The 25,125-nt window shown below is 38.1% G+C and overlaps 1 protein-coding gene across 2 annotated transcripts in view; it reads left to right on the forward strand.

Moving 5' to 3' along the window:
* The window catches only part of LOC127444873 (serine/threonine-protein kinase N1-like), a 69,831-nt gene that overhangs the window by 19,014 nt on the left and 25,692 nt on the right, over window positions 1–25,125 (forward strand). Inside the window, exon 1 of one of the 2 annotated variants that reach the window (XM_051704471.1) lies at window positions 11,239–12,209. The exons of the other annotated variant lie outside the window; for it this stretch is intronic. Coding sequence (XP_051560431.1) covers window positions 12,123–12,209 — 87 coding nt within the window. The 5' untranslated portion in view covers window positions 11,239–12,122. Of the gene's footprint in view, window positions 1–11,238; window positions 12,210–25,125 lie in introns of those variants that run through there. 2 annotated transcript variants of the gene reach the window in all.

Raw genomic sequence — 25,125 nt, forward strand, 5'->3', positions numbered from 1 at the left:
AAGTGTAAAACAGCTGCATTTTCTCATAACCTCATAAAAGCAAACCCTGCCCATGTGTTCTATAGCGTTGTTCCGTTCCTCCCCATTGTGACATCATCAGTTTTCTTGCCATGGTGAGTTCTGCTGATTATCCAGCATTTGGACGCTCAGCATTAGAGCAGCTTGGCTTGCATAACTGTCCCGTTACGAAAACCACACTTCCATTATTTCAGTGCCTTGGACTAGACCGCCGTACATTGATGCTGGTGTAAAGTACTCATTGACTTTGTCAATGCTAACTGATCCTCTCTTGCTTGTCTCATCCTGGCTATTCTTCCTTTGTGGTTGAGTTGCTTGATAGGCTATTAAGGATGAACAAAAAATCTAAACTGTTTCCTTTTTCGTCTGCTAAATGAATGTTTTATGAGGTGTTCATCTCCTCACATTTCTATAAGGCACTGGATAAAAGCCTTGGTTTCCTTGTTAAACACTCAAAAAGAAGACTAATTTCAATTATTTTGGATGCCACCCTGTTAAAACATCCCAAAGCAATGAATATTTAATGTTGTGAAAGCTAGCATACTCTGCAGAAAGACACATCCTCCCTCCCATGCATGCTGCTCTGTTGCTCTTTGTCTGAGAGCAGCAACAGTTAGGGTGTTGTAAACTGATCCACAGGGTATAGTAGTGCTTGTAATCTCTTTCTCTCTCTCTCTCTCTATCCCTCTACTTCTGTCTCTCTTTCCTCCTTCCTCTTTGTTCATTGCAGAAACACCAGCTGTTCTGCTTCTCCCTCATCTCCCCCTGCCTTTACTCCAAAATTCCCCTCTCACTCACTCTCCCTTTATCAGACAGTTCAGTTTTCCCTCACTCCCCCGGCTCTCTTTCTCTGAGATTTCCTGGCTCAATTTTGGTATCAGGCACTATGTTTGGACATAAGATTGCTCTGAAAGAACATGCTGAATTTGAGCCGCAATTTGGGGGATTTTCCCCCTTTTGTGTGCCTGACAAATGATGAGCATTAAAACATCAATAGCTTTCTGAAAATCAGTCTGTTAACTCGGGGAAGATTGTGGCAATGGAACTAAAGGAACAAAGGAACTAGCGGTCGACCGATATTCAGTGGCCAATACTGATATCTATAGAGCATTGTGGCCCATATATACATAAAACAATTTAATGATAGCAAATGAGTCACAAGAAAAATTACTGAAATTAATTAAAATTTAAAAATGGATTCAAATGAATTGAAAATTAATTAAATTAACTGATGTTAACTGATTAAAATGAAACACTCGTTTTACTTGATTTGATTTCAGATTCATTTTGAAAGCCTATATTTCAGTTGTAATGTCTTTTTTGCTTACAAATTAAAGAAATTTGATGATTCTTCATTACTAATTTCAATACAACAAAATACTAACTAATAGAACAAATAAACAAATGACAAGAAATAGAACAAAGAAAGAAAACAAACAAATAAATGAAGCAAAAAGTTTATAACAGCAGTATTAATTATTATTCAAGTAAACCTTAAGAAATGTAAAAAGTAACGAAATGCAACACATAGCTACCTATATTACTGGTCTTCACTGTATGATTATAATATAATACTTTTAAAACTACTAAAGTTATCCAGCCAAGAGCTAATGAGTGGTTTTGTTGTTTGATTGTTTGATTAATATTAATGGCATACTAGACAGCGACAGGTATTTTAGGCTGCATTTACACTTAAAGTCTGATATTTTGATACAGATCTGTTTTTTGTCCCGCTGTTTATAATGTTAACTTTAAATGACTGTTTACATTAATACCTCACCAAAACGGGTGTTTTCACGGAATTAAAAAGTGTATTTTGCCATTAACAGAGGTGGGTAGAGTATCCAAAAACTTTACTCAAGTAAAAGTACAACTACTTAAAAAAAAGAAAAAAGAAAAAAAAAAAAAAGAAAAAAAGAATTACTCAAGTAGAAGTAATAATGTTAAAAATTACTCGAGTAAGAGTAAGAAAGTATCCAATAAAATAAATACTCAAGTGAGTAATTAGTTACTTTATAATGTAATGGATGTTTACACTCCTATATTCCAGCAGAACAAGAAAAAAAACACATCTGGGATGGCATGAGGGTGAGTAAATAATGCAAGAATTTTCAATTTTGGGAATGCTAGCCTTAATCATCATTTAATTTCAGTGCATGTTTTTTTTTTTTTTTTTTCTCCATATTTTGAAAGGGAATGGTGACTGAGACTGTCAGTCCTTAACATTCTGTCTAACATCTTTTGGATTCCACAGAATACAGAAAGTTTCACGGGGTTGGAAGAACATGAGGGCGGGTAAATTATGATATAATATTAATTAAAAGGATGCTTTTCAGATTTGGATGAAGCTGTCCATTTGAAGAGAAGTTTGGGAACCTTTTTCTAGTAATTATTATGGTGAAAAACGTGAACAATGTCACACAGTCCCAAATTATATATAATGATTAATTATACACTGCAGCAAGATTCAGCATTGTCAGTGTCGAAAGAATTAAGGGTAAGACAAAGCCACCCGCATCTGTCAAAAGCTGTGCACGCGCCAACCTTGCACATGCAGAAATGCTCACCATCGCGATAGGCAGGGCATTTAACATAGATGTTTATAAGGATTTATACAGTAGGCACAGATATGTTGCAGCGCTGATGTAAAAATATAAACTTAGATACTGAGGACATAAGAGCCCATAGTTACAGATTCACGCTGAAAATGAATATCACCATAACACAGACAAGCCCACATTGTCACAATCTCTAAAACTTACCTCACCGTGTTTTCTTAAGTTGGAGCTGCAATTTTAATCTTGAAATATATCCTTGTCTTGATGTAAAATTAAGGCATAGTGTGGAATGAAGAATTGTTTGTCTTGCGTGCTTGCTGTTGTAGTGTTGAACGTGACTCGAGTCGTAAAGTTCCGCTGTCATAAGAGTCCCATTCATAAATCGCAATAAATTACGCATTTCTGAACACTTATTAAATTAAAATCAGCAATGTAAAGACTGGAACACTACCCATTGTAACAAAGTAAAAGTACACTTTTTTTCATCATAAATTTACTTGTGTAAGAGTGTAAAGTTCCCACCATAAAACATACATGGGCACATACAGCATACAAACATTAAAGCAACACATCAGCCAGTGAATCCGTGCACGGGAGATGAGCAAATAAAAAGTGACCTTTAAGATTCTCATGATTTGTGTACTTTGTCCCTCTACTCTCTTTTCCTTTTGGCATGTTAACAAAATCAGCCAGTGATTGTCTTGCGATCGACTGGTTGAACGCGTTCGACATAATGAGTATTGAGTAAAAGAAAGTAGTGATCTAAAATCTTGTGATTTTAAGAATCAATATCTATATAAAGAATCGTTCAAATGAATGATTGCAATTAATCAGATGTTTTTTATTTTATTTTTTTAACCAAGCTCTAATATTTACTCTTAAAATAGGGGTTTGTGATGCCAAGGACCCCCAAATGTGATGATATCCTTGCGTGGGACCCCCCCCCCCCCTTCCTAAAATGTAAAAGCAGCTTTATATTTTCATTTATAAAGACCCAATTATACTGTGTAAGAAAAATAGTGTGATATTATAAAGATAACGTTTTAGGTAAATGAAATAATTGGCTTTTAAAGCGAAATAGATAAGTGACTAGTTTATGAATTAATAGCATGTATAGCCGTTCTCCTAGTTTTTTGAGGTTTTCTTTTTTTCTTCTGAAATTGAACACACACAAAAAGTAAATATGAGAGTAATGTTATGTAAAAGAAAAGCAAAAAGTCAGTGCGCTTGTGTTCTTTCTCATCTGTCACATTAGAAAGGAGGATGTGCACACACCTTCCTGTGTTTGTGTACATGACCATGTGGATGTGTGTGTTCGTGTGTGTGTGAGAGAGAGACAACCTCCTCAGGTCATTGTGTATCTGCCTATTCCCCTGACTCTGGGTGCGTCCACTGTTATGTAGTGTACTGTGTGTGTGTGTGTGTGTGTGTGTGTGTGTGTGTGTCACTGTGTCTGTATTAAAATAGCCCTCATCCCATTCACTACACACTACTGCCTCAACTCAACAATCCCATCATTCATCCAATCTAATATAACCTTTAAAATGAAGTGACAAACTACAGCAACCCTCTGTAAATGACCCACTTCAGGAAGAGATGGACTGATTTCCTTATCCACACAAACACACACTGGGCAGAGTTATTGAGAAAGATATATGGAAGTAGCAGTGAAATAGAAGCCTTTGTTTAGCTGATAATATTCTCCATTCACCAACAGGATCAGAGAGTTTGCACAAGGAAGCTTATTTAAATTTGATGCTGCTGTACCTTATGCAAATATATTAATACAGTGGTCATTGCAATGTATTTTGCATTTCAAATAATTGTTTTTGATTCCCCTTCCTGGTTTATTTTTAGACGTTTATCAGATACACACAGAGATTTTGATCAGCTCTGCTGGGTTAAATGCAAATTGTGTTAAAAGTGATACATGTGAGAGGTACCTGCGTTGGGAGTGGTCACAGACAAGTGTATGCACACAAGTATCCTGGACAACAGCTGCCTTAGCAACCACGATTAGTGATGCCACAGGATAGTCTCTCACAGGAGGGGGTAGAACACACACAAAGTTCTTTAATTAGCTCAGGCCCTTTAATTAAAGGAACATCTACAGTATGTGTCATAATGTTTCAGAAGTTGGTGATTAAATATTTACTCAACGTTAGTGCTCACAGCTCTGGTTTAATGAAGAATAGTGGCAGACACTCATAGACTGCTCAAAGAGGTCTGTGTTTTCATGATACTCTTTGGTCTGTTTGTGGTACTGGGTCCAGATGAATAGGTCCATGTTTAATCCTCCCCCTCTCACACATCTGATGTCTGCAGTGGGGTTTGTTAACTAAGCCGAGCAAAATGGGTCATGTAAGTGTAGTAGAGGATTTACTCACAGTGAGAGGGAGAAACTGCCTCCGTCAGCCCATGATAGGTGTGAAGAACACTGCTCAGAGCAGATGAGACGCACATGGTGCCAGAATTGGGCCAACTCATACCCTCTGACCCAGTACTGATCTTTCCTGATGGAGGTAGGATGCCCTGGATCTCACACCCATTTCCAGGTTTGACAAAGCCAACATACTGCTATTCTACAGACTTAGGTTGGATTTTTTTCAAACTCCCTAAACCAAGAGGAAACATTTCTTACTGTAACTCATCATAGAGCTTTCAAGCTACATCGACCAAACTTGGCACATACCTTATGAGCAATAGTAATAACTAGATAAGGTAATGTTTGTCAAGAAAAACTTGATGCTGGCTTGATGAAGCCTTGTCGGATGGATGGATGGCTTGACAAGCTTTGATGGATGAATTTGAATTGAATTTGTGGACAGTTGGAGTTTGAAAAGTCTTTGCTAAAGCAGTAAGAATTGAACATTCCATCAATGTGAATCTATGGGATTTTGGATAATCTGCTATGTGAAAACCATTAGTATGATCAGTTAGAAAAGTCATAGTATGAGTCAGAACAGTCTGAAGGTCCGTGTCAATTTTGGTAACGAATGCAAAGTACTTCATTTTTGTACCATCTGGGTTTGTTTTGTAAGAGGTCCTATCTCCATCACATGACCATTGTTGGCAAACACACAGAGTCACAGTAGTGTGTTTATTTGTAGTGTCAGCGTAATGTTCCAAGACACATCGCAAAGGTTCTGCCCTAGTCCAACCAGTGTTTATAACTTGCATGGAAATTAATAAAAAGTCAGAATCTAATGTCAAATTGGTAAATGCTTTAATCATGAAAAAATAAATAAATAAATTAAAGCGTTAAAATATTTTACATTTATAGCATGCATTAACACGTTAATTTTGACAGCTCCAGTAAGTCAAATTTTCCTTAAATAAAAGCCTCTCCAAGGCCAGTCATTGCTATGTTCACTGTGAGTTTATATATACACAAATAGAGAATCAGTTTAGTAGTTTATTATGTAGTTTTTAAAAGTGGTAGTTCAGGAGTATTAAATATAGAGTGTAATCCACTGCGGCACAACGATAGCTCACAGCAGTCTGTGAGATTAAGTCAGTATAACAGAGACTTTAGGAAGGCTTTTTCCTGATGATGCGACAATGAAACTATTCATCTGAACTCAATGTGCGCTCACACATGCACACACACACACCATTCATCTCAACCCATAATGAACACACTGAAATGCACAATGACCTCCTAAAGTACTCTGCCTATGCATGCGCACAAACACTCAGTGTGTGTGGATGTGTGGCCACATTGCATCATATTGTTATAACATGAGGTGACCATCAGTCTGGGAAAGAATCAGCCATTTCGCAGTTGTGTCTATGCCATTAGTATTTTTTTACACCAAAATCCCCATAGATCTGTATATGTCTAGATACAGTAGTGTGTATGTGGGCGTCTGTTTCTATCCATCAATCTGACACTAAACACTAACGCTTACCACACAGGATTGCAAATAATGCTCTAGATGTGTCTGTGTGTGTGTGTGTGTGTGTGTGTGTGTGCGCGCGCAGTAAAGAGGCCAACAGTAAGCTTTTCACGCAAAGCTACTTCTTTTTATCCCTTTTTAAACTGTTCTTATAATTGCGTGGCCGCTTTGGCTTTGTTCACACCGCACATAAATCTGATTCGTTTTTCAAATCCGATCATGGACTGACTGTTCACTCTGTCACTTTACAAGTATATCTACATCGGTTGCCATAGTAATGACACAGTCATGAGACATTGTCTTTACAACAGCAGAGTATCAAGCTGTCAATGTCTGAAATCACTCACAAATTGTCTCATTTACTATTCACTTAATAGCGAATGCCACATAGTTAACTATAAGGAAAGAGTTAGTGAAAATTAGTGAATTCGAACATGGCTATGTAGACACGACTTATCATGCAAATTGCATCCCGAATGATGATAAAAACTATATAAAATATAATTGGACTATTTAAAACTTTATTGAAATTGGATTTTAAACCACCTATGAATGTGGTTTGGATCACTTCAGTAAAAATTAGATTTCATAGTTTTCACAGAATTTCAACGATTGCAGTTGGACACCACAAAAATCTGATTTTTGCTGCTTGTCTGAACTAAGCCTTCTATTTCTATCTATTAGGCCTATTTAATTAAGTCTTTTTGATAGCACTTTACAATAAGGTTGTATTTGTCAATGTAAGTTAACTACATTAACAATACTACCTATACTACAGTTAACTTGAAATAACAATAAACAACATTTTTACAGTGTTTATTAATCTTGGTTAATGTTAATTTATAGAGGCTGACCGATAGTGGATTTTGCAGATACCGATAACTAAGGTGATGGGAAAGGCCGATAACCGATTAATCGGCCGATTCGTTTGAAAAACAACGATTTATAGAATGTCAAAAAAAATAAAAAAAATAAATGAAGATTTGGTGCATAACGCAGGGCTTTTATGTATAAACAAGCCCGAAATACACCAGGGACTCTTATTTTGAAATTACAAAATTATGAAAAAACTATTGTCAACTCTTTGCATAGATTTTTGCTGATAACAATAGTTCCAAAAAGCAACTATCGGCACTGATTAATCGGTAAAACTGATATATTGGTCCACCTCTGTTATTTTACAACAAGTGATAATAAAAAATTAAAATTAAAATTTGTATACATTAACATTAGTTAATGCATGAACTAACAGTGAACAAATGTATTTTAACAACTGCTGTAAAAGCATTGTTCATTGTTAGTTCTAATGCATTTACTAATGTTAACAAAAAGATCCTTATTGTAAAGTGTTTCCATTTTTTTCCCATTATGTTCATCTCTTTATTGCCTATTGCCCTCGTCTCTTGCCCCCTTTCTCTCTCCTCTGTTTCATTCTCACAGTTTTGCCCTCACTCTTTGTCACAGTCCTAACCCCTGTCCTTTTCTCTCTCTTGCACACTATTTCTTTATTTCTCTCTTTTTCTCTGAAGTTTATGGCCTTCTTTCATTCATTAGCACAGTGACATTTTAAAGGCCTGAACCGGAGATGGAATGATTAGGCTTAATGAATCTGGGGCGAGCTCATGACTGGGCAGAGAGAGGAAGACTGAAGGAAGGACAGTCATTTTGAATTCTCTGTTTGGCCTCAGGGGTTTAAAGGAGCTCAGAATTGCTGGCATTCTCACAGCAGCTGAATAGAGCTCCCTCTCTATTTTTGTAAGCGTGACGGAACACTGTTCAGTTTTAGAGTTGAACAGAGCAACTTCTGATATCAGGGTTGTCTGGGTGACTTTCTGTTCTGTTCAGAGGTGCACAGTTTTATGTCTGTCCCCCATTATCATGAATGTATTCATAGTGTGCCGTCTCAAGAAAAGATTGTAAGAAAATGACAACATCTGAATGCTGATGTGCTGTACAACAAAAAAATATTTCTAATAACATTTTGTAATTATTATATCTTATATTATTATTGTATAATTATTAAATTGTTAATATACTTACAAATAGTATAATTATAAGTTTATTTTAAATTACAATCAATATTTTATATTGATAATATAAAAATGTATAATTATATTGATATTATAATATTAATAAAAATTGTAATATGTCAATTTATTTGTCATTTTATCATTATTTTCTTTTATTATTTTTTTTGTAATTCCTAAATTTTTTTACTTGACACCCCTCGTCTTCCACAGTTGTTGTGACCACTGATGACCAAATGAGGGATTATAGTAAGTATAGGCAAATTATCCTGTTTGTGTAACAGAGTTGAGTCAAAGATTTTGTCATGCTTCTGATAATGATCCTGTTTGTGTGTTTTGGGAGCTTGTTTAAGGATTTTAAAAGTGTGACTCAGAGATGGGGAGTACACTCCCTAAATGACTGCCCTGCCACACACACACACACACACACACATGCACACAAAGTTCCAGACTATTTATAGTTAGCTAGATCATCGTACCATTAAATCTTAATTAAACCAAGGCCTTTTAGACGCACTCTGAAGACGCCATTAATATGTCCTCCATTCATGACAAGCGAACCAGTGACATCTGGGATGAGATCCGAAGCGAAACGGAGTGGAACTAGATTGGGTGTAGTCATCGCATGATACCCCTCGCTTTTATCTCTGTGTCTCTCTTTATTCAACTACACTTAACAGATTTCACCCTCTTCAATTTTTGCCTCTGTCTAATGTCTGCATCTGCATTCTGTCCTGTTGTGCCTTATTATGGCAACACTCTTCCAAAGTAACATTACCAAATCAATTCTTTGAACATAAATGCCCCCTAGTGTGCAAGCATAAAAGTACAACCTGCAGTTTGCAAGCAGCAATATCACACCTGGGAATTCTTTTTCTAGCAAACCACTGCTTTTTGTTGACATATAGACAGACAAGACAAGGAGAGTGAGAAAACAGGAGTTGTTATATGACTGCACCGTTGAAGCAAAAAGAGATTTATTGTGTAACTCAAGCACTCAGTGAATGACAGAGGATGGGAACCAGCATATGCTTGAATCTGCCTGTTGTAATGGTGATTAGGGATGCACCGATACGATACCTGGATCGTTTTTAGACGGATCAGGTATCTACTCTGCGAGTAGAAGTCTCACCTGCATAACATTTGTCTAACGAGACGTCAGGTGTGTAATCATGAAATCAACTCGACCGTTGCCATGTGCACGAGTTTGTGAATTATTTTCGGGATCGTAGTTTCATTAGGAGACGAGTGGTGTGTGGTTGATGCATCCAGTCTGCGATCAGTTTTGTAGGATGCGCTTGCCTTTTGGATATGTGCGTGTTTCTAACACCTGTCTCTGGCGCACACATAAGCGCAATGCGACTGAAATGGTTGCACTGTAGAGCCCTGCATTGTAAAAATTCACTATTCACAATCAGCCATGATTAATTTAATCCAAGGTTAAAAAGTGTCCAATAACAAGACCGTTATTGAAATTAAGTGATTATTATTCAGCAGGTCATGTGATTCTATAATGGCAGCTCCTGCCCCATTTAAGAAGATTACTGATATGAGTCCTCATCTCATGATTTTATACATACGTTTCAAAATTACTATACATTTTTTTAGGAGTAAAACTTTTTTTAATGGGGGAAAAAACTACTGAGTGCACCTTTAATTACAGGTTTTAGTATTAGCTGTTGTTATCAAGACGCAAATACTTCTGTGTAGCTAGTGGATTTTTAGCGAACTACTATTAGGCCAATTGAAAGCAAGCTATACATTTATCTGCAAATGGAAACAACAGTTCACTTTTTTTAGTCGTCTTAGTTGTCACTTAGCTAGTTGTCTCTTAAAGTGTTATCTCTCAATTTTCAAAAACAAAGTTTGAAAAACGAGAAAAACTGGTACAACTTAGCTTTATCTTGCTTAATTGAATTTAATTATTGGCCTGTAAACAAGCGAGCATGTTGGAGGTGCTTCCATGTTTCACTGCCACTTTTCTGCCACATGATTTACACTAAGGGAAACCATCTTCAATCAACAATGACAAATTTTTATGAAACCCAAATACTTCCAACTCAACGTGCGCAATCGTGCATGTAAATTACCATGATATACCGTATTATGAATGCGGTCACATGCCTTCCCTTACAAAAAATCTAAACTAGCCGCAAACTTGCCGCTCATTATTTTCACATGCAAATGAGCTTGTGATTCGCCGCAAAAGTTTGCAGCTCTTCACCGGTAGTGGTGAACCTAGAGCAAAGCTTTGGCAAAAATTGACAATTTGCCACAAGTTTGCCACAAAGCTCATTTGCATGTGAAAATTATCTGTATCGAATTTGCGGCAAATTTTCAGTGAACTCTCAATTTTTGTAAGGGTAGTCACTTGGTGTATGTGCGTGCAGTGTGCATAGGAGCAGATCAAAAGTACAAGAAATACCCCATTAATTATCAATGTAATTTCATTTCATGTAATTTTAACAATAACAGATTGGGCGATTGCATGAGAGTTGACAAATTTTGGATTGTATCTTTGAGCAAACCCTCCGATGTTGAGAGAGAGAGAGAGAGAGAGAGAGAGAGAGAGAGTTTTGCGCCCAGCTCCATTTAAATGGTTACCTACCACGATCTGTCACACATGGCATTAAAGAGCATCAAAACAACATTTATTGTTGAATTTTGTGATTAAAATTGACACTTTAAAAAGCTGAGACTAAAACAGTTCTCCCAAAACTACTTCTGACTCAAAAATGATAGGAGTGCATCACAATTGTGGATATGCATCTAATAGTAAAACAGTATACTTTATAAATGCAATTTAGAACAAAAGACAACTAAGATTGTTATCTCTGGGATACAAGCAATTTTTTTTCCTCCCACCACCAAAAGTATTTTTAGGTAGTGGGGGTTCCAATGTTCCACACGCTCCAATGACATCTTCATAGGATTATTACATCAAATATTGCAGTATCCAACTACTTGTCGCATATCACATTTTTCCTCCATAGCTCACACTCAGCCTCATGTGCTTTAGTGAGTAGATCGGAAACATCCACATCAGCACCTTATACCCCATTTACACCTTGCACAAACCTGAGTTCAATTTGTTTGACAAGCTATATTGCTTCATCAACAGTACACAAAATGCTTACAAACTAAACTAGTCAGCATTCACTTTTACAACTTCTTACGACCAATAACAATTAGCTTGCCACCATGATTCTTGAATTGTCACACCACTAACTTGGAATGTTTAAAGACAGTCATGAGTCTCCCATGGATAAACACAACATTCTGGTGGAGTTCATGTGTGCTCATCTCATAAATACATTTCACCTCACTATAGCCAGAAACATACTTTTAAGCAACACTTTATCTGAGGAAGTAAGGGGCGGGACTTAGTCACACTTTCTTTTGCTGTCTTAATCTCTCGCTCTGCTTTTTTGTTCTCTATTTGCAGCTCACCCCCACTTCGTTTCCATTTTTGACGCCCTTTAGTCGAGGGGGAAGCTGTGTCTGTGTTCTGAAGTGGGACTTATAAAGAAGGTCTCAGTGGGGGGTTGACTGACTGGAGATTTTATTAGCAGTATCTATCAGAGCCGGGTGGGCACACGCAGGGAGATAGAGGGTAAGACATGGCTAACGAGGAGGGAAGAAATACATTCCCCATGGAACAGCATGACGACATCTCCCACCCTGGGCCTGCCGCCGCGCCACACGGGGTAGGCCTGGTGAAGATACCCCAAATCCTTTTAGAGTAGAAGCTGAGCAAAACTTTTGTCAAAATAAAATTTTGGGTAAAATTTTAGAGTTGGGTCCAGAATGCAAAAAATATTAATGGAGTGAATAAATATTTAGTGTATTATATAGGTACTTGAGCGTGCAATTTGTTTTGTAAGTTGGTTCTGCATCAAATATTTGTTTAAAGAAAGTGGCCAACACTGTTTTTAGATATGCAGTGTTGCAATACTTTAAGTGCATCGCTTTCCGTGGTAATTTGCACTTCCTTAACAAAACAAGCTGTTTATGTCACAATCTTTGACTTTCTAATTTTCTCTTTGCATCTTTTTTTCTCTCGTTGCTGTATATTTCCCTGTGTTTTTTTCAGGAGATAAACTGTGTTCCTGTGCAGACTGACTTTTTGTTTTCTTTGTGGATAGCACCCCCCTCCCCCATCATCTGATATCTTTGCGAGTTGCGTAACGTCATTTCCTCTCATCCCCCTCTTCCTCCTCTGAATCTCCCTTGTGCTATACTGTCATTGTTTATGCTTTTCCTCCGTCTGCTTTTTGCATTCCATCTTGCTCTGTCTAAAGACCTTTCTGTTACTTTGTATGAACTGATACATGTGGCCTGCCCCACCACGATGAAGTTCACTCTGTCAGAGGTATTGTTTCAGTTGCCTTTGCAATGAGTAAAATGGCTTAAATGGTGCTGTGGTTATAGGATCAAACCATAGTTGTTGAAACATTATCACTGTAGCCACAGCGATTAGCTCTGATGTCACATGTTTGGTGACCACCAATTGCCTGTGAGTTAGCAATTGCCGATTTGACTTTTTAAGGTGCACTAAGCAATTTTATTCCACATTAAAAAAGTTTTACACTTTAATAAATTAAGAGTATTTTTGACAAATCCATCAAAAATGAAATAATTTGCATTCAAAAAGATGAAGACTTATACCACTTGCCAAGACAAATCTGTGATTTGCAGGGTTTCAGCTGCCACTGTCATAAGACTGAAATCAAAATTGACCCAATTTATTTTCTTAATGCATGTAACTGGTCTTATTGTGACTGATTTATCCAAGCAAAACAACCTTGTAATCTTTAATAAGAATGTAATAACTTGCAATTACACTGAAATGACTTCTCTGCTGACGAATGTGAGAACACAGGGCAGTTAAACCAATAGGCAGAATTTTTTAGTCAGTTTTAACCTCGCACCTTCAGCCTGTCATGTACACAGAGATGGTGAAGACGTGTATTTTTGGCTGTTTCCCTCCCAAACCCTTGTTTCATACCCCAAACTACCTTCGTTACAGGCCCGCTGGCTTGAATTTTTACTAGAGGTGGACCGATCGGTCTACCTAAATCGGCCGATCTTCGTCTTAAACTGGTGAACATCGATCGTGCCTAGATTCAGGGCCGATCTTTTTTTTTAATTTAATTTAATTTTAGTTATTTATTTATTTATTTAAATTTTGTATTTTTTATTGCTGCACGCACAATCACACCTACACAGTAGAGGTAGACCGACATATCGTTTTTTACCAATTAATCAGTACCTATAATTGCTTTTTGGAACTATCGATTATGGGAAAAATATATGCTGATAGTTGTCGACATTTTCACTCCCCCCCATTCTTTTTTTAATTTTTTTTTATTCTTTATCAATAAACCTCATCTGGTGAAATATATACATGCAAAACTCTTCATCTGCTGAATCTATAGGCTATAAAAAGCTTCATTTGGTAAATTGTGATGGAGCCAAATCTCTGTCATTTCAAAATTCCGGTGCATGCAGCGTCCCGCATTATGCACCAAATCTTTTTCTATCTTCAGTGTCTGTGCCCTTCATAGTATGGAAAGAAAAATATATTTTGTATTGTTATATTGATTGATTAAAAAAAATAAAAAAAAACTGTCAGCCTGATTAATCTGTTATCTGCCTTTACCACCACCTTGGTTATCGTATCGGCAAAATCCACTATCGTTCGACCACTAATACTCTACTGAATGAATGAGCGCTTGCACAGTCCTCGAAGTATGGCACTGGCCAGTCTGGCCACTGGAGGGTAAGTTATTAGCAAATACTGTAAGCATTCGCAAATTTACACTTTCAGACATGCTGTTATTCAATTGAATATAGAGGTGTGAATCTTCTCTGGCCTCACGATTCAATTGTGATTCAAAGGGTAACGATTAGAGAATCGTTTTATAATCGATGCATTACGATGCATCTTGCCCTTCGTTTTCTTTCTTTTTTCAGTTTCTTCAAAATTTCTTTTTTACTCTGTTTTCCCTTTCAGCTTTTGATTTAACAGCTGTTTTAAAAAATCAGAACAAGTCGCATTACATAAAATATTGGTCCCTTCTCCACACTGAATACTATTGCTTCAACTAATTATTTATTTTTATTTTTGTTTAAGCATTGTAAATCATTTAATAGTATTTAATTATTATTTCAAATTAAACTATGCCGTGCTATTCATTTTAATTTTTAACCACAACTGGAAGTTGCTGGTCCAGGATGAGAGATATATCTGCTTCTATGAGAGTGCAGCTGTCAGCTCTTCCTCCACCTCACCTGCACAGGTGATAGTAAAGCGGTTTAAATGGCACAGTTGTTGCTTCAGAAACTTATCAAGTGTCTCGTATGCACTGTTCCATCTCTTTGCTCTGTGAGTAGATGATCGCACGACCCTGTTGCAAAAGCTACGATGGATTTCAAACCTTTATCATCAGGTGTGCGCACCGTCCTGTCAAGCGAGTGACCGGCAATAAAGCAAAAGCCAATGAAATGGAGAGTGCGCAAGAGTAGAGAGGCATCAAGAAACAAAAAAGGAATTAAATGAAAACATCACCAACATCTCCCGAACCGCTGCCTCGTCATTATTTTCTTCGGTGTTTTCCCCCGTTGTGTGCAAATCAGTGCAGTAATGGGTGCAAACTCGTCTTTCATATTGTTTGTTGGCTTGTTATCACGAATGCTATGTGTGTGGGTTTGTGAAAGTATTTCGGGATCGTAGTTTTATTTGGGCACAAATTTGATACAGCTGGTCTGCAAACAGTCGTGTTTGTGCACTTGACTTTAGTGTATGCACTTAAATTGCGTATTTGTTTCTACATCTGTCTTTGGTGCGCGCCAGTGCTCTGCCATGATTTAAACTGAACTCCGAATCGATTCTGATTCCTTTGAGAATCGTTTGAGTATGAATCGCGATGCGTCGCTGAAATGATTTTTTCCCCCACCCCTAATTGAATATGCTGGTTTGTTTTAAATATGTGCATGAATTACATGTGTATGAATGTTAAGGTGCCCATCAAGAGTCACTGCGATAGTAATTCTGACAAGAGGACAAAGATACGGTTAAAAACTAATTAAATAAAAATGCAAATACAAATCTGAGTGTACGTGAAGTTGCATGAGTCACAACAGTCAGACGGTTTGTAGAGCAACGAGACAGTTTGAGTGATCAAGCGCTTTTAGTTTCACTTTCCAAAATGCACGCTCTCCACTCCTAGTGCTCTTAATCTCTAATCTAAGCCACTCAACCCAGCGCTATTTTGTGTGAAACCCAATGTAAATCATAGAGATGTTTGTCACAGTAGCAGTCCCGGTTCTAGAACCAAATCACTTAGGATGCTTCTGAAAATAGTGAGGGTGCTCACTAATATGAAAATAAATATGTAGGAAATGGCTCCTTATCTTCAACAGTCTGAAAATAGTACCACCAAACCAAACATGGTATTATCCACTGGGAATTTTTTTTTTTTTAATTTTTTTTTTTAAACATATCACCAGAAATGCATCACCTGATATTCAGCAAAAATGAAATCATTAATTTATGCAACACCATTTCAGAAATATCACACAGGGTGCAAACTTGCCAATGACTTGGTATAACTATGTTATAGCATAAAACTATGAAAATGAACAGTAGTATTTTTGAATGAAGACAGATTTTTCCATTTGTCTTTTGGTGTCGGCTGTTACAAATAACGTGCTGAAATTTGAAAAAGAGTAAAGAGCTTGCTAGCATTTTATAGCAGGAAACTTCAAAGGAGGAGACATCAAAATGTGTATAGTTTATGGAAAAGACTGAGTTATGTGGAAGGATGCAAAGTATGGCTGTCAATAGGACCATGGACTAGGGGACACATCACCTAAATTGGAGAGAAATAAAGATTAAAGGTTAGTCAAAGTGCCTAATTTATCTAGGAGCAGTAGAGAATCAGGCATGATTTTAAATAAAATAGTCATTCTCCATGAAATAGTATTACAGGTGCATCTCAATAAATTAGAATGTTGTGGAAAAGTTCATTTATTTCAGTAATTCAACTCAAATTGTGAAACTCGTGTATTAAATAAATTCAGTGCACACAGACTGAAGTAGTTTAAGTCTTTAGTTCTTTTAATTGTGATGATTTTGGCTCACATTTAACAAAAACCCACCAATTCACTATCTCAAAAAATTAGAATACATCATAAGACCAATAAAAAAAACATTTTTAGTGAATTGTTGGCCTTCTGGAAAGTATGTTCATTTACTGTATATGTACTCAATACTTGGTAGGGGCTCCTTTTGCTTTAATTACTGCCTCAATTCGGCGTGGCATGGAGGTGATCAGTTTGTGACACTGCTGAGGTGGTATGGAAGCCCAGGTTTCTTTGACAGTGGCCTTCAGCTCATCTGCATTTTTTGGTCTCTTGTTTCTCATTTTCCTCTTGACAATACCCCATAGATTCTCTATGGGGTTCAGGTCTGGTGAGTTTGCTGGCCAGTCAAGCACACCAACACCATGGTCATTTAACCAACTTTTGGTGCTTTTGGCAGTGTGGGCAGGTGCCAAATCCTGCTGGAAAATGAAATCAGCAACTTTAAAAAGCTGGTCAGCAGAAGGAAGCATGAAGTGCTCAAATTTCTTGGTAAACGGGTGCAGTGACTTTGGTTTTCAAAAAACACAATGGACCAACACCAGCAGATGACATTGCACCCCAAATCATCACAGACTGTGGAAACTTAACACTGGACTTCAAGCAACTTGGGCTATGAGCTTCTCCACCCTTCCTCCAGACTCTAGGACCTTGGTTTCCAAATGAAATACAAAACTTGCTCTCATCTGAAAAGAGGACTTTGGAACACTGGGCAACAGTCCAGTTCTTCTTCTCCTTAGCCCAGGTAAGACGCCTCTGACGTTGTCTGTGGTTCAGGAGTGGCTTAACAAGAGGAATACGACAACTGTAGCCAAATTCCTTGACATGTCTGTGTGTGGTCGCTCTTGATGCCTTGACCCCAGCCTCAGTCCATTCCTTGTGAAGTTCACCCAAATTCTTGAATCGATTTTGCTTGACAATCCTCATAAGGCTGCGGTTCTCTTGGTTGGTTGTGCATCTTTTTCTTCCACACTTTTTCCTTCCACTCAACTTTCTGTTAACATGCTTGGATACAGCACTCTGTGAACAGCCAGCTATTTTGGCAATGAATGTTTGTGGCTTACCCTCCTTGTGAAGGGTGTCAATGATTGTCTTCTGGACAACTGTCAGATCAGCAGTCTTCCCCATGATTGTGTAGCCTAGTGAACCAAACTGAGAGACCATTTTGAAGGCTCAGGAAACCTTTGCAGGTGTTTTGAGTTGATTAGCTGATTGGCATGTCACCATATTCTAATTTTTTGAGATAGTGAATTGGTGGGTTTTTGTTAAATGTGAGCCAAAATCATCACAATTAAAAGAACCAAAGACTTAAACTACTTCAGTCTGTGTGCATTGAATTTATTTAATACACAAGTTTCACAATTTGAGTTGATTTACTGAAATAAATGAACTTTTCCACGACATTCTAATTTATTGAGATGCACCTGTACATGTTGCATATTACATAAATAACTGACAAAATATTGATGGCACAGAAATGTACAATCATAGAACAATTAACATTTGTCATATAAGTCAACAACAAAAAGCTTTTTCTTACTATTATCCAAAACAGCTGCAGCCACCTAGATGCATTGCTGAATCTTCTCAGAAGTTTCTCCTTCCATTCTCCAGTGAACTTGCATGTGAGGTCCCTCTCAATGGCAGGTTGAATTAGATTTTCTTTTCTTTTGAAAAAGCATACTCCTCCTGTGTTCACTGAACACATTCTTTAGTGTTGAAAAAGAACTCTCACATGTAGCTGTTGAAGCTCCAAAAGTTAAACCAAGCTTCAGAGTTTGCAGCACAGTAGGCATGGCTGATAGAGCATCACTGTATCTTTGCAAAAGGCCAGCAGTTGTCCAGTTTTCATCTGTTTTGGCAATTTCATCTTGCAAAAACTGCTGTACTCTGCTTCCTTAAACTCCATCCCTGTTAAGTCCAACAGTGGTTTCACTTTGTCTCCATCCATAAAACTTTCACTCCTTGGATGTCGAGCACTCCGGGTCTGTATAAACTTGCTATTTCTCTCACTAAATCTGGTGGACATTTCTCCAACTACTGCATCCAGGATACAAAAATACAGTCTTTTACATTCTGTCTTTTCTCCTTCCACTCTGTATTGACCAAATGTTGTATTCACCACATAGTCTTTCCATTGTGTACTCACTTCTCTTTGTCGTTTCTGTGCAGGGACTGTAGGGGGTTCTGCAGTCTCTCTCTGTTTGTTAAATTCCTCCCAAAGTATGTCAAACTGACTCTCACATTGCAGTTCCATCACACACTTGAGTGCACTCTGGACCACACTGACAACAGTGTATAGGTTGGTGGAGTGTGCTTGGAGAAGAGTGTTAGGGGGATCCAGCAAACTCAACACTTTATGTACCATACAGGCTATAAAGTGGAAACTGGGCTGTGTGATGGCCTTCAATAGCCCTGTGGCCTCAAGTCTCACTTCTGTGCTGCTGGTTTGGTTGCCTTCAATCTGCTGGAGCAGGGAAAGAATGCTGTTAAAGGACTTCATGATCACAGTGACTGTAGCCAGGTGTCCAGTCCAGTGCTGTTCTAGTAACCACTTCAACTTCTGTCCAGTGTATACTGCAGCCACTGTAGGTTTTCTGAAGTACTTATAAAGAGAGCTGCATACATTGAAAAAGTTTGCCAGTGCACTTTCAGAAGACATGGGATGCACTATAACCAGGTGGAGTTGGTGGTTGAAACAATGCACATATGGCACTTCTCACTGTAATTCCTCTTGCAAGAGTTTCTGTACTCCCCCTTGTGTTCCTGACATGACACTTGCCCCATCATAGCACTGGCTAAGAATTTTGTCAGTGCTCAATCCATTATCTTTAAGTTGTGTTAAGACCATGTTGGTCAGAGACATGGCATCACAGTGTCGCTGCCATTGAAACAAGCCTCTCTTTCACACAGTTAGTCTTGTTCACATAACGCAGCACAATTGAAATGTTCTCACATCCAGTGGGGTCTTTGGTGCTTTTAATGTGTACCACTCATCTGCAATTTCTCTGATCATCTCTTCCATTATAGTTTTGCTCATGTTTTTAATAATTTCATTCTGGATATTATATGAGGTGTATGTGGCATTGGATGGTATTGTACTGAAAATCTTTGCAAGCTCCCTATCTTTAAGAGTGTAGTCCATCATAGCTAAAACAAATTCCACAGCCTTCCTCACCCCTTGCATCCATTGCATCTACAGATCCACGAAAAGGCAGCTGGTTCACAGCTATGAATTCGATTATGTCCACAATAGCTGATAGATAGGTACGGTTCCTTTCAAGCTGTGCTGAATTAACAAGTGAGGAAATCTCAGTGCCTTTCTTAACTCTAGCAAGCCTCTCATTCCACAGTACCATCGCTAACATATGTTCTTTGCTGGATTCATGCCTTTGTAGTCCCTTATTTTGAACAAGGGCATGGTACCAGTTGTTATAGCCAGTGGTTGTGAACGCAACATTTGCCCCAGTTGAGCCAAATTCACGACAAGCATAACAAAATGCAGCATCCCGTTCAACAGAATATTCCAGCCACTCTCTATTTTTGAAACAAAATAAATGAACAGTTATTTCCACTGCCACTAAATGATTGACTGGGGTATTTTTCTAAGCACATCACCTGTAAGGGATCTTCGTCACCTAGGTCACTCGGCGGCACTTGCTGGGGTTTGTCGGCCGGGTGTGTAGGGGTGTCAGGCGGTGCGTGTGAGGTTGTAGGGCGGGGTACGCTGTCATCGGCAGGTGGTGTTATTTGACCGCTTAATCGATAAGCATCTTGCATTGTGGTGGTTGGGCTTTATTTAGCCAATTTCTTATCCATAATAAGAATTATTCGTCATGCAACATGGACGATGAGTATTTTAAGGTTACTGTAAAACCCAGTCTCACAAAGTCAGCTAACGAATTTACTGAGCGGGACGCACTAACAGTTAAGTGGACAATTAAAGAGATAGGCACACCTATGCACATCACGCTCGCAAACTGAGGAGGACACGAATCAAATGGCATTATATGGATATTGGAGACATGGAAGCATAATGAAATTAAGATTCGGATCGGATTTGAAAGATGCATTGTTTTATGCATTAATTTTGTGAACTTGTGTATGTGTGTGCATCTGTCTGTGTGTCTATTGGCAGCGAAATCTGGTTTGCATGTACGCTATTAATAATTTCATCTGAGGGTGCTTTTACATTTGTTTGAGGGGGCTTAGCACGCTTAAGCACCCCCGTAGAACCGGGTCTGTACAGTAGGCTCCCACAAATAACAATTTAACCTTCAGTAACGGCACAGACTTCTCACACATTTGCTAAATTATTACTGATTTGTGTTACAACAAAATGCCTAAGACTGTAAAGAAATCACAGATACTAATGATTTCTCACTAAAGCAGTTTTGGAGCTTGTATTGGATATATTTCTCTTATTTTTTAACGTATCTCTGCTGTATGCGATGCTCTCATGGTGTTTACTGGTTGCCATTATGTCACAATGATATTTAATAGTGACAACAGAACTACTCAAAACTGTTTTCTGTTTTTCTATTTTCTTTTAGCATTTCACAATTAATGTAAATTGCATGTCATTTTACAGTGGGGGGCATTAACATATAACAGCATATATACTGTAAAAGTGTAGCAAAGGGCACTTTAAAATGATAAATCAGTGATCAATCCGGTATCGGCCAATCTCAAGGTAAAAAAATAAATAAATCTGTGGTCGTATCAGCCTTAAATTCCCTGATCCATACAGTACTAATTTTTACTTTTCGAAGAAAGATGAATAATGGCTAATTTGTGGTTGTGTTCGAGGCATTTCACAACTGAATGTTTCCAGTGGTGATCACTTCTGAATAAAATGTAAGTAGGATGCAGAGAAAGTGGCTGGAGTTTATTCGAAATTGTAATGCAGGCATTTTCACAGGTATATTGTGATGTATATTAAAAGTGTACTTTATTCTTTATACACTGAACAAAATTATAAACGCAACACTTTTGTTTTTGCCCCCATTTTTCATGAGCTGAACTCAAAGATCTAAGACTTTTTCTATTTACACAAAAGGCCTATTTCTCTCAAATATTGTTCACAAATCTGTCTAAATCTGTGTTAGTGAGCACTTCTCCTTTGCCGAGATACTCCATCCACCTCACAGGTGTGGCATATCAAGATGCTGATTAGACAGCATGATTATTGCACAGGTGTGCCTTAGGCTGGCCACAATAAAAGGCCACTCTATAATGTGCAGTTTTACTGTATTGGGGGGGTCCGAAAACCAGTCAGTATCTGGTGTGACCACCATTTGCCTCACGCAGTGCAACACATCTCCTTCGCGTAGAGTTGATCAGGTTGTTGATTGTGGCCTGTGGAATGTTGGTCCACTCCTCTTCAATGGCAAATTTATTTTTATAATACTTGCACAACAGCTCCAGCCTTGTTGTGAGTAAAGACCTTGATGTGCTGTGTACATTTGTGGGCTGGTTATTAATATTGTCAGTTAGATCATGTATTGTTTTAGATGGTATTGGGATCGGTTCTCAGTTTCCCTGGCTCTGATATGAGCAGCACGGTGGAAAAGGGTATGTGTGGCTTTGCTGGGCTGCGACGTAAATTGTTCGACATTTTGAACAGTTTACATTTCAGAGAGCTGTTCATATGACTTTGACATATCGATCACCCCCACTTCCTGATTCAGTAGGAAAAATGTGTTTACAAGGCCTGAAAAAGTCATGAGAATTTCTATAGTGCATCTATATTTTTATAATATTTCACTGCTTTAAAATATTTAATGAGCTAGAAATTGCTCTTGTTCGTAAACTTTTTCGCAAGATATAGTGATGTCCAATTTGTCAGTGAATCGTTCTTTTGAGTCCGTTCTTTTTAATGAATTAGTCTATATGATTCGTTAGCAAAATGATAAAAACAAAAAACTATCACGTAATCACAAACTCCTGGAATGGTCATGGAAATCCATATATTTGTTTAAATATTTGTATATAGGTTCTGTTGCTATGTTTTTATCTAAAACAAATTCAGGTGACATACAGTATAGAAATCCCACTATGACAGGTCATAAAGAAAGTATTAATTATTGCTGTGAGACTAAATGATTAAAACTGTTCCCATATGAACCCCCATTTTAATGCTGATGCATCATGTAACATTTAGTTTAGGCTTGATTTGTCTTTGGCAAATGGGGTTTTAATGGATGTCAATTCAGATTGTCATACATACGGGAGCATTTTTGTGTTGGATTAGCAGTGTAAACTAAATCTTCGCACCTGAAGTGTGAGTTGACTGTGTAGTAAAGGGTTGTTTCGATGTGAGTTAAAAATTTCTCTCACAAACTCCTCACTTCAGTCACCTGTTACTGTAAATGACTCATGTGTTTTTGTGCAGTCTAAACTTGACTGAAATAAACTACTCACTGTGTGTGCTTATCTTTTGCTGTATCTCTGGCGACAGACACTGTTTTGTTTATTTTGCAATTATCCCCTGCTAAGCGCTAGCCTCTGGCTCTTTGGTGTAATTTGCTTTTAGATTAGATAGCAGTCTGATCTCACTTACAGAGAGAGACAGAGAGAGAGAGGGCCTCATCCTCTATGCTGTCCCTTATAAATAAAACACTGTTTTAAGAAATGTAATCTGTATTGGAATCCCAAATTGTTTTCTATTGATTCAGGTTAATAGCGCAGGTGTGCTATTTTCTCTATTTTCTTCCTCCTTTCACCTGTGTGGGAAAGTATTTTCATGTTGGAAAAAGCTGAGCACACTTCACTCCAATTACATCAAAGACTTTCGAGCAGCTTCTTCAAGCTCCTCAGTTTCAAACCAGGGATTTGGGTGAATTTTCAAGACATTAGTCAGGTTAAGTCATTCCAGTCATTAATCTGCATCACATAAAGAGGAGAATCTGACACTTCTGAAATATGAAGCAGAAGTCTCATTTCACCGCCCAACCGTACCAGGGCAACACCACTACAAAAGTTTAACATTCAGTTTCCATGCAGGTTTTTGTGTATTTTAGTTACAGTCTTCATCTGTCTTTCCAAGTATGCATGATACAATGCATAATCAAATATCTGAAGGAAATATTAAGGAGCTGATGCACTTTGTGCATCACTTCTGTCACCTCAAATGCACTGTGCACTGTCAGCAGGCTCAAACAATCCAAAAAGTTGCATTTCTCAGTTCATCCCTTTTATATGATTTCTGTCTGCATGTTTTACACCCGTAGTCTTCAGTAACCCTTAAGGCTCAGGCGTACTTCGTTTTTGCATGTTCCTGGTCTGCTTGCGTCAGGTCGACCGCGTTGCCTTTGTGAGTGTAGTCTTCCCACCTCAGGCGAAATACGAACACATTTGACGCATGCCCACTATGAATTCGTGATGCTCTTTTAGTACAGTCGATAGCAGCCAAGCCAAGGGCCGCATGTCCGGGTCAAGAAAATCTAGGCAGCGTGCGATCAAGCCGCGCGGCTGTGCTGATGACGCAATTTGCGTCACACGTACTGTGCGCTGAGCGATCCGCAACGCAGACACCCGAAGTATACTTCAGCCTTTAGTCATTCAAATGCTTCCAAACAGCTGATTTAAGTCGGTTTTTCCATGGATATGAGTCTGGCAGATCGAATTACTCTGATATATTTAGAAGTTCTTATGTAGCCCCAGTTTCACTTGGATTGAAAGTTCACGCTCAGTCCGCGATACTTGGCGAAGCACCATGCAGCCATCATCCGTAACTATAGTAACAGCTGCTGTTACCATGCAGGAACAAGCACAGGAGATTTTCACATTTAGGTGTACATCTAAAAATTCTTATATTTTAAATGTATATATTATGTACTGTATATACACTGGTGGCCAGAAGTTTGGAATAATGTACAGATTTTGCTCTTATGGAAAGAAATTGGTACTTTTATTCACCAAAGTGGCATTCAACTGATCACAATGAATAGTCAGGACATTAATAACGTGAAAAGTTACTATTGTAAAAATGTTCAGAACTTCTTAAACTACTTCAAAGAGTTCTCATCAAAAAATCCTCCACGTGCAGCAATGACAGCTTTGCAGTTCTTGGCATTCTAGCTGTCAGTTTGTCCAGATACTCAGGTGACATTTCACCCCACGCTTCCTGTAGCACTTGCCATAGATGTGGCTGTCTTGCCGAGCACTTCTTACGCACCTTACAGTCTAGCTGATCCCACAAAAGCTCAATGGGGTTAAGATCCATAACACTCTTTTCCAATTATCTGTTGTCCAGTGTTTGTTTCTTTGTCCACTCTAACCTTTTCTTTTTGTTTTTCTGTTTCAAAAGTGGCTTTTTCTTTGCAATTCTTCCCATAAGGCCTGCACCCCTGAGTCTTCTCTTTACTGTTGTACATGAAACTGGTGTTGAGCGGGTAGAATTCAATGAAGCTGTCAGCTGAGGACATGTGAGGCGTCTATTTCTCAAACTAGAGACTCTGATGTACTTATCCTCAT

Source organism: Myxocyprinus asiaticus, chromosome 8 (assembly GCF_019703515.2).
Source record: "Myxocyprinus asiaticus isolate MX2 ecotype Aquarium Trade chromosome 8, UBuf_Myxa_2, whole genome shotgun sequence".
NCBI classification, from domain to species: domain Eukaryota; kingdom Metazoa; phylum Chordata; class Actinopteri; order Cypriniformes; family Catostomidae; genus Myxocyprinus; species Myxocyprinus asiaticus.